The 11,207-nt window shown below is 37.3% G+C and overlaps 2 protein-coding genes across 2 annotated transcripts in view; one reads left to right on the forward strand and one right to left on the reverse strand.

Annotated features, from left to right (window-relative positions):
• Nucleotides 1-2,209, forward strand: part of LOC121427568 (CTD nuclear envelope phosphatase 1A-like) — a 39,971-nt gene extending 37,762 nt beyond the window's left edge. The window contains exons 6-7 of the mRNA XM_041624023.1: nt 444-555; nt 1,785-2,209. Coding sequence (XP_041479957.1) covers nt 444-555; nt 1,785-1,945 — 273 coding nt within the window. The 3' untranslated portion in view covers nt 1,946-2,209. The remainder of the gene's footprint in view (nt 1-443; nt 556-1,784) is intronic.
• A 5,884-nt stretch (nt 2,210-8,093) lies between these two features.
• Nucleotides 8,094-9,250, reverse strand: LOC121427150. Its single transcript, XM_041623399.1, has one exon. It carries the CDS (start codon nt 8,999-9,001, stop codon nt 8,192-8,194), a length of 810 nt encoding a protein of 269 aa, XP_041479333.1. The 5' UTR covers nt 9,002-9,250; the 3' UTR covers nt 8,094-8,191.
• Between the last annotated feature and the right edge of the window lie 1,957 nt (nt 9,251-11,207).

Consider the following 11,207-nt stretch of genomic DNA (forward strand, 5'->3'; position numbering starts at 1 on the left):
TGCAATAGTGCTCATCATTTTGACAAGTACTTACTAAAAATAGCAAGATTATTTTGGGGATATTTACATGTAGGAGTATTGTTCTTTCGCATTTGGAAAATACCTGGTATTTTAAAACCTCCAGTCTGTCTCAACATGCCTAGTGAGACTCATTTTTGGAGCTTTAAAAGGATTTATCAGCAGAATCTACAGATCTCTCAAGTGCATTAATTGTATCAAAAGAATAATTAATTCATTTGGGGATTAATCAAGAAATAAGATATTCATATTCCTCCAACAATACCATAGCAACTGCTGGGTGAAGTCTCTCAGCAGGTGCTGGGATATTGTTGGAGAAAAATGAATATCTTATTTCTTAAATTAATTGAAGATTGGCTTTTTGTTTATCAGGTTATTAACCATCATTCAATATTTCCTTTCTTTTGTAATTCCTTTTTTGTCAGCATTGTACGTTAGACTCAGGGAGCTATACAAAGGATTTATCAGCAGTACATCCAGATCTGTCAAGTATATTCATCGTGGATAACTCTCCCGGTGCTTACAGGCTCTTTCCAGGTACGTTGACGGCTTGATAATGTTACCGTGCCCTGTACCGTATATAGGTATTACGAGAGTTTGGCCAATAATTTGTTTTTCAGTTGGTAGGCAACGTGGTGTCAGTCATTGTGCCTGTCCAAGGATCGATTATGGGGGTTTGTATCACAGAGTTTAAAGGCTGAATTAGAATTTGAAGTTAAATTTCCAGTTGCCTGTGGTAGAAGTCAATAATGAATGACTTCAATGGTCATATCACTCTCATTGGATACACTCTATAAACTAACCTCCTGAAGATGAACAGCCAACCTGCTACCTTCTCACCTGCTCCACTTGCCGACCCACGTCAGCCTTCTCTCATCTCTTTTTTTCATCCTGAAATATTATGGCCCGAATTCACAAAGTTGGTTTTGAAGACCCACGTTCGAGTCCATGGTTTATGCAGATTTCCTGTATAAATTTCGCTTATTTTACCATGTATATCAAAAAATTTCCAATGCTGATGCGTGCTTTTGTCACAGTGCGCCAAATAGACGCCTGTTGCCGTGGTTATCCATGCTATTTTATTCATGAGTCCACTGTTTTGAATTAATGAGTCCACTCTTCAAACAGTGGTCTCATGAATAAAATAGTGTATCTAACCATGGTAACAGGCATCAATTTGGCGCACTGTGACAAAAGCGTGCATCAGCATAGGACATTTATTATACATCCGCCCGATACATGCTAAATTAAGCGTAATGTATATAGGAAATGTGCATAAACCGTGGGTTTTCAAAACCACCTTTGTGAATTAGGGCCACTATGTGTTTCATAGCTGGGAGATTATATGGGCATGCCTTTATATTCGATGTTTTCTAGACAATTCCATGTCTCTATAGGGCTTATTTTAATATTACAAATGGGGGAAAATAAAAATGTGCAGAACTAATCTCTAGGCATCGAGGCCAGTCATAAGGGCGTCCAATTTTTCAGACCAGTGGCCCATCACACAAAGCTTAGCAATGAACGTAGACACATTTTCTAAGATTGATTCCATTGATTACAATGTACAATCAAGCATGAAAATCAAGCGTACGATCAATCACTAACCTTTGTGTTACGGTACCCAGGTTATGCAAAACATATACTTCTTAAATAAGTTGGACAGATGTCTGTTGTTCCAAAAGTTTTAGCTTCTGCAAAGTTAGCGTACCAGTACTTTCTTTTAATCCCTCACCATCAATTACCCTTTCATTTTTTTTTTGCAGATAACGGCATCCCCATTGTATCATGGATGTCCGAGCCGAGTGACACGGGGCTTCTCAATCTTCTTCCTTTCCTAGACGCCCTGCGCTTCACGGGCGACATCCGCTCCGTTCTTCGGCGAAACACGAGCCTTCCGCCACCCCCGCACCTGCCCTCCTCATAGCACCCCTCTAGAGTATACTTTTTAATCTAAATCCGGGTCAGGATTCACAAAGAGTTAAGAGTGACTGAAAAAAAAGAAATCACACTTAAATTTCCTGTGTGGTGTTTAATACTTTGCCTCACTGGTCAGACTGTGTTTTGACATGATCTACCGCATATTTATCATGCGTTGGGTACTCTGTTCGCATTGTCATTTAAAGGACAAGTCCACCCCAACAAAAACTTGATTTGAATAAAAAGAGAAAAATTCAAAAAGCATAACACTGAACATTTCATCAAAATCGGATGTTAAATAAGAAAGTTATGGCATTTTAAAGTTTCGCTTATTTTCAACAAAATATTTATATGAACGAGCCAGTTACATCCAAATGAGAGAGTTGATGACATCACTCACTCACTATTTCTTTTGTAATTCATTATATGAAATATGAAATATTTTGATTTTCTTGTCATTGTCATGTGAAATGAAGTTTCATTCCTCCCTGAACACATGGAATTCCATTATTTTAACATTTTGTGCTTCAGGCAAGGAGGTCCTAATCGTCAAATTCGTAAAAATTGAATTATTGTATAATTCAAACAATAAAAAACAAAAGAAATAGTGAGTGAGTGACATCATCGACTCTCTCATTTGGATGTAACTGGCTCGTTCATATAGCTATTTTGTTGAAAAGCGAAACTTTGAAATGTCATAACTTTCTTATTTTACATCCGATTTTGATGAAATTTTCAGCATAATGCTTGTCTGATTTTTTCTATTGATTCAAATAAACATTTTTCTGGGGTGGACTTGACCTTTAAGCACGACTCTAAGTCTCATTTAACTCTTCGTGAAGCATTTCCCTGGTCGGCGTTTCGTAAAGCTGTTCACAAATTACGAGTAACTTTGCGACAGGTGATTCTTTCTTGTGGTAAATAATATGCACCAAATTTTCACTGGTGTTGATTTTGATCATAAGAAAGGATCACCAGTCGGTAAAGTGGCATGTACCTTACAAATAGCTTTATGAAACACCATCTGGATTCCTTTTTTATGTTTTATTATGTTTTATGGTTGAATATATTGTCATATTTTTCTGTGTGTTCATGAAAGTTGTACAGTTGTAAATATATTTAGATTTTGATGACTTCTGTTTAGCCCCCGTCCCTGTATTTTAAGTTGTTTTTGCAAACGATCATAGGCAGTCATCTTTATACGTAAGCATCGGCATTCTTTTGTTTAAGAGTGCTGTCAAAGAGTCTCGCCCTTTGGAATTTTTTCTTGAATCAGGTCATGTTTTGCAAGAAACCAGTATTAATGCTTAAAAAGCACACATAATGGTTGATATTTAGTTGCGTTTGTCTGCTTAATATACCATCTAGTCCATCTTATTTGCAATTTGCTGCTCGTACTTATGATATGCAATAGGGACATGAAGCAGATATCAGTTTGTAATCATGTGTGACTTAACTGACGGAGGACGTAATGATGTAATTCCAATCAAGTATCAAGAGTTTTGTTATGATTAGGAGTTGGTGTTTAATTGCAGTTATGTGCCACACATCAGGCCAGGGGGGGTGAGGGTGATGGGGCAGTGGTCTACTTCCCCCTATTGATTATGTGAGTATTGAACAGAAGAAATAAGAAGCAGGAAAAAAGAATAGATAGGATTGTTCACTGGATTGTGTTTATTTGGTATTCAATTAGGAAACATCAGGTTGGTACCCCCCCTCCCCCATTGAAATACCCTGGCTCTGTCCCTGCACCAGGCGGCCATTTCATGCAAATGTTCATACAGTTGCGTGTGACTTTTCAGAGTACTGGAATATGAAGGGCCATTAGGGGGAGCCAAAAGTACTTCCTGACATATCAATCTTTGTTTTCAAATTATTTAATTCAAATTATGTTAAGTGATCTAATTTACACTTGAAATATATTTGCATGCCTGTCAGGGGGCGGTAGGATCCATGTGCGCTGCAATTCCCAATTGCTGTAGCGCTGGCATTATGAAGGGCTTAGACCCAAGCACATGCTGCTTGAAAGCAATCTCGAGCGTTAACGCTCTCGTGCCCATCTGTGTTCCTGACCAATAGCAATTGGAATTGATGTACGCATAAATCGCCCCTATAACCACCAAGCGACGATATGTTTCAAGAGTTAAAATGCAAATCAGCATCTTTTCTTTCGAATTCAATGCATATATGATTATGTAATAGAGAACCCTCTTGGTTTTCCATATGTATTTCATCTGTATTACCATGTGTAACTTCACAAAACAGCCGTATGAAATTAGATCTAATTTGAATTACATCTAAAGACATATATTGGTAATGATAATTTTTTCCCTTAGGTTGTAATACTCTCTCTCTCACTCTTTTTCTCTTTTCATCACTCTTTGTCTCTTTCCCTCTCTCTAAAAGAGTTGTAATTGATCCAATCCAGATCATGACAATGACTATCCAGAGTCGTGAGTTACGATTAATTGTACAATTGATTTGATTTTTCATGATAAAGGGCACTGATTTATTGAAATAGATGACTGTGATAAATGGAATGCAATTTCTGTGAATGAAAATGATACCGGTATCTGTTACTGATGTCCTTTTTTATATAGTGCTTGTGGTCTAAATATGAGAACCTTTACATCTTTTCTTTCCTTTGCAAATCATGAAATTGCTAAAAAAAAAAACATAGAAAAGGTGATTTTTTTTTAATGTTTTTATTTCCACTTCATTTTTGCTGAAATGTACTTGTAGCGAAATGCATAGACAATCACTTGGATTATGCAAACTGATTTTGATTTTACCCTTGAGTTTTATCACTTTTTATTTTTACATCATTTTCATAGATAACCGCACAAATGTTTTTGGATTGCCATGCACGATGTGAATGCGGTGCTATTGCTTTCAAACTCAAGTTAGTCCAATTGAATGGTGGGTCATTGAGGTTCATAGAAATTACTATATTGGGTGATTTCAAGTCTGGTGTTGACGTTGATGTTGGAATTTGGATTGCTTCCCCTAGCTCCAAAACCTATCCCGAGTTTGTAAAACTGATCCAGATCACAATATTGACACCTCAACAACTAGTGAGTGACTTCTCAGAACCATCTTCATTTTATGTTTGGTGTTATACTCGTTTAAAAATTGACCTAACACTAACACCAAAAGGTCAACACCGAACATGAAATCACCCATCGTATGTTGCATATTGATAGTGTTCACTTTGCTGAATGCATTGTTATTCATTATAGAATGGGTGTTATGCATGAGTAATTACTGACACAGGGCTAAACAAAAAATTGATTTTTTAGCCCCAAAAGTCCACCATTCTATAAAACAAATGATGCACAGGTTTGTTCGTGCATCGGTGGGACTACTGAGCTGCGGTAACTATGGAAACTAGTCTAAACCCACTCTGTGAGTTCCATAGTTACCTTATTTCCACAAAACCTACTGATGCACTTCTGTGCATGATTTGCATACAGATATATTTCCTCGACGCATCCATAGAGCCTGCCGCACACTACATGAACCATCTAGGATGTGATGTTTAAAGAACAAATCGCATTTTGCATTGAATATGAAAGTTCCAAGGATAAAACTTATGTTTGTAGTTCGGCATAATGCTATGATTACTAAAATCCAAATTCTGCTTTGCTGCAAGCCTTGAGGCTCGAGGAAAGTCCAAATCGGCTTCAATTGGCAGCCAATAATGACATTTCAATTTTGGATTTAATTTGCTTTATTCCTTCTAGAGGCCCAAAATAAAGTAGAATTTAATATTCATACCATTATTTGGAAGTCCACTCATCAGCATTTTGTTGGTTGGAATATTTATATCAAATGCTATTACAATTGGTTTGAAAATGAGATCGCAACAGAGTGTGCATCGGGCTTTAGAGAGTGTCGTTATGATCTGACAAGCAGACGTCATGTTTAAAAGGGATGGATCCAACCGGATCTTTGTGAGGGGCTAATGATTATGTATAAGCAATACGGCCCCTGAAACTACATTGTATCAAACCCAACTGGATCTGCAATTGATGTATACCAGGCCCCATACTCAACCCATTCTTCTATACATGTATTCATCTTTAATTTTTAATCTTTTATTTTAGAAAATTACATGTACAACTATTGTACAAGTGTATTTTTCTCACGATCTGGCCAGTAGGAGTACATTAAATTAGAAAATCACTTCTCTCTTGTTAGAGTTTTATTCCTACCAGAACCGTTTCATGAAAGGACTTATCGGTTGTTTTATCTATTGTTTTAGTAACAGAATTATGTTTTTCAGTCGATCAAACGTAAGGAAAATTCTCAGATTTTACTTTTAGTGACAACCAATGTTGATCGAGTTTTCTTCATGAAAGGTGAAATTTGTCAATAAAATATACATGTATTTCTCTATGAAAATATGAAATTTGTTTTTTGCAGCTGGTTAATATAAGTTATTCATAGACTATCATTTTCACTTGTCATTATCTCTGAAACCTTTATTCAGAATTATGTCAGTATCCATAAGAAAATATTAACTCTATTTGTATCAGAGAAATACAGAATTATGTAGAGAAAGGACTTAATTACATTTGAGACATGAAGGAGATCAAACTTTTACTAGTACCACACGAATCTAAGTACCATGGGACTACAGTTATATGTGACTCCCTATTTCAGCACCTATGTATCTTCATTTTCCATGGCAATGACCCGTTTGTTCTCATATTCAATTGATATTTCTATAAATTTTGATGTATATTTCAAGATTAGGATAAAGCAACCCCTTCCTTTCAGCATGCTTTGTGTATAACTGCTGTAACGAGTCTCATTTGATCGCATGACTTATGTTCCCATGTGTGTATCATCTCTTATTACTATCATGTTTAGAATTTTACACTCTTGATACAGTATACGTAAAGGAGTTTGCTACACAAGATTGATGTTTTGTATATGGTGAAGAAACGTGTGATATTAGTTTAATTGTGTATGAGCCCACTTTTTAATACATTGGGTGTTTTCAGAGTATGTTGGAAAAAAAAAACTATTCTACTCTGACTGCCGACTTGTTTTGTATATTATGATGAAAATGATACCATTTTATGAGAACCAAATTTAGTTTCAGAGAACCAGGGAGAGTTTACAGAGTAAAAAGAAAATTAAAAAAATATGACTTTGTCACTGAATATTCAGCTCGTGTCTTTTTGCCTACTTTTTCTTTAATTCTAGTTATAATGTTCTACAAACGTTACTGTGTAATGTGCAAAAGAGCTCAAAATCTTGAAAGCACCGGGTGATATCAAGTTTGGTGTTATGGTGTTGGTGTTAAAAGCACACATCAACCTGCCTTGTGATCCAACACCCAAGTGAAATGTTTCATATGACACCATTGATATCTCAACACTGAGTGATATACTACCCAGCACCAGTTTCATTCAAAATTTGGTGTTGTGTTGGTGTTATTATTAAGCTAACACCAAAAGTTTGACACCAAATCTGAAGTCATCCATTATGTCTTGGTTTTTCATGGGAAGTTGATTATCATTTGCTAACACCAAGCCTTTTGAAAAGCAGATGGAATATCTTCCATATTAATGCTCAAATATTACTCAAGTGTTCTGTACAGTTATTTCAGTAAGGTTCTTACATACAGGTTTATGGGATGAAGATTAAATGAAGAAAGCTGGCCAGGGCTCCGTCTTACAAAGAGTTACGATTAATCCAATCAACCACAACTATGGAAAGCCAGCCAGGTTAACATCTAAAATACATGCGTGTTCAAAATATTTCTGGATATCATGTGTAGTCATATGTTCACTGTTTTCTTGACAATTCAGTGTGTTTCTCTTCGTTATCAAAGGACAAATTTCCTAGGCTAAAGAAAAAAATTATGACATTGATGGATTTCCATAATACTTAAGGTTGATGATCCATTGCAACTCTTTGTTTACAAGACGGGGCCCAGGAGACGCAGCTGTATAGAAGAGGAGTCCAATCAGTTCAGCAGTTTTTATCAACTCGGTCTACTCGCAAGTGGTCTCTGATCCTCTAAAAGTCTCTGATCCCCTAACACTTTTTTCTACTCCAAGAAAGAATAATTTCAGTGAGGATAATTTCTTTTTACATCAGGTATTTCCCCCATGCCATGTAGATACAATTTGATTAAATTCACATTTTGAATTGAATTCTGGAATTACCATTGGCTTTGTACACGGACCACCCGGTTCCAGTAGCAATGGGTTGCATACGTATATCCCATACTGTATGTTCACCATGTACCCCACTGTCTGCCCAACATTTCTTGTCTTTCTCTTGCCATCCTCCGTGCAAGGTCCATGAGGGAAATTGTTGTGGACGGAGACTCGGTCGTTGATGTGCGTGACACATCCATCCTTTCGCAGTAATCACGCATGAATCTTGTCAAATCCAGTTTATATCGACGACATTTATTCATTGTCCACCGAATAGTTGATCTAAGTCCCGTGAAATGGGAATATGTTGCTTTGAAAGTGTCCGAGTTTTCAGCTGGACATGCGGTGGGCGTGTATTGCTGCACCGCTTGATGCTGCGCGTCACAAAACACAGGATGAGAACCTCGGGTCAAGAAACGAGATAAATCGTTAGCAAACATGTGGCAGTTATTGGAAAGGAAGGAGTATTCCCCGTTGTAGTACTGGTACATTCTACCAAATCCCTCAACTTCCTTGATTGTCTTCGAGCTTGTTCCGGCTGGTTCTTCTTCCCACGTGGTAAGACACTGATTAGAGAGTGATCGGTTAAAGTTTATTGAAAATCCATTGACTCCCCATTCTAACACGTAGTCTTTGTACCAGATGAGCCTGTGCCATGGTGCAAATGGGAATCGCGAAGATGAACCGTATAATACTGGTTTGTTTGAGACACACAGGAGAGACTGCGTTCCAAAATAATACGCACCTGTAGGCGTTGATGGAACAGATTGAGGCCATGAGCAGGATCGACTACCAAATCCACAACCTGTGCTAATTGGAAAACCAGTACTTGAACTCACGAGCAGTATGTACAACAGAACAGAGAATGCAGGACTAGGTCTAGTCATTGTTAGTTCACCACCGCCTACTGGTGGTACTTTCTACCAAAATCAGCAACTTGCTTAGGCCTAATTGTTTTGAGCTTGCTCTTGCTAGTTCTTCTTCCCATGTGAAAGTAATCCTGCAAGACTTTGGTTGGTAATGCCAAATGAAAGGTCCTTGTAGCAAAAAGCACAGAGGAAATACTTCGATATAAACACAACATATCCTATTTAAACATAATCACTGACTGCTTGGCATGCAGCTTGGTAAACGCATCATACATGGGGGTGTTTCACAAAGATTTAAGCATGGCTTAGGTCGCACTTAAATGTTGACGCGTACATGATATGCAACGCGCAATCTTATTGATCAATACGCAGTAGTGCACGTCCTCTTGGCATGATCTGACCAATGCTGTCATGCCTTTTATACTGCGCGCAACTAGATATTTAAGTGCGACTCTAAGTCATACTTAGATCTTTGTGAAACACCCCCCTGGTGTCCTATTTTTCTTTCTGAAACCCAATCTATCTGGCATGTAGTTCATGCGATATCAAACCAAACTGCAATTTACTAGCGTTTCCTGTATTTTGCTTATATGCTGATACCCCCCCCCCCCCCAGGCTTCAACTTCAGAAAACTTGAGACCCGGGTGTCTACAGCATCTTGTTCACAGTAAAAACACTTGTTTTAAATTTGGCCTTCTTTGGGAATTTTTAGTCCAGAGAGTGTCAGTTCATAAAGTTTTTCAGAAGTTATTCTAGACTTTATCCACGACTGCATGGTGAGTCCCTCTTGTGTTAGATGACATATCCCTACGTAACTGACATAGCCATGCATATGAAGTCCAGCATAATCTTCCATAAAGTCCTGCACAAACTCGTGCCAGCTCGTCCACTCGCCATATCGTCTACTTTCATTAAGTCTAATGCCATTCTGTCCATCATTTCGTGTAACAATCATTTGGTCCAATCATCACTTCTTCTAATCACCAGTTGGTCCATGACCATTTTGTCTCTTAACCAGTTGGTCTAATATCAATTTGACTTTTATTCATTTTGCACAATTAACACATTGTCCAATTAGACCAAATGGTATATGGACTAAATGGCTATTGGACGAACTGGTTATTAGACAAAATGGTGAATGGACGAAGTGGCAATGAGACCATGTGGATAGTGGACGAACTGATGGCAGACCAAATGATAGTTGACGAGTTGGCAATTGTATCAATTTGTGTTGTGAATCTATTGTGCAAGTGGGATGATCTATTCATCCCCCCCCCACGGACGTCACGGATCGACACCAGTGCAATTGGATGAACTGGTGTGAGATGAATTGGAAATAAACCCTTGAAACACATTGCACCCAGGATAATGACTTTGCCCTCCAAGGCAGTAGATGAAACTATCCACTGCATTCACATAAAGTTGGTCGGTCCTAAAACTTGATTCTACTCTGGGTAATTGCATGACTACACTGGGTAAATAAGCATCCTCGCTGTGTCAAACTCGACAGAGCCCTCAATGTCATGCCAGGGAGAGGTTTGTGGGGTATACAGTACATCACAGAAGAAAACAGAATTATTGATGATTTATGATAACATAATCAAAAGTACAATAGACAAATGACTGAAATGAGCTATCATTGCAAAAGGTTAGAGTCTCCTCTTTCATCTGGTAGATGTTTTTATCCAATTCATGTGAAATATAATTGCTAGACTGTTTACCAACAAGTTACTTATAATTTTGATCAAGCTATTTTTTCTGAGACGCACTGTACATAAGAATGGGGTCTATTCTACAAATTGCGAAATGATCAAAAAGACAGAAGCAAATGCACTTTCAAATTTTGAATGTAAAGGAGTATTTTATCAAAAGCATGAAACATTTCACAATTGCAACATCAATGTGATACACATAAATAGTTATGGAGATTAATTAAGTGACAGCTCTTTGACAAGTACATATTTTAAGATTTTTTTCACCTTCATTTTATTTCAACAAAGAAAAAAAAACAAATGAAAAAAAGTTGTGAAACATGAGCAATCTACAGTTATGAAATTAAAAGAGATGAGATAAAAATAGGTTTGAATTAACCACATACATGTACAATACAGCAACTGTGACCAATGCATGCAAAGAATATATATTAAAAAACTGACTATTTCGATGAAATAGTAAGTATGTGAAACTGCAGACTGTAAGTTACCACTTTTACAGAGTAGGTTTA

Source organism: Lytechinus variegatus, chromosome 14, assembly GCF_018143015.1.
Source record: "Lytechinus variegatus isolate NC3 chromosome 14, Lvar_3.0, whole genome shotgun sequence".
Lineage (NCBI taxonomy): Eukaryota > Metazoa > Echinodermata > Echinoidea > Temnopleuroida > Toxopneustidae > Lytechinus > Lytechinus variegatus.

Excerpts from the sequence above, each read along its gene's own strand:
- LOC121427150 (XM_041623399.1), bottom strand. The coding sequence starts at position 9,001 with ATGACTAGACCTAGTCCTGCATTCTCTGTTCTGTTGTACATACTGCTC.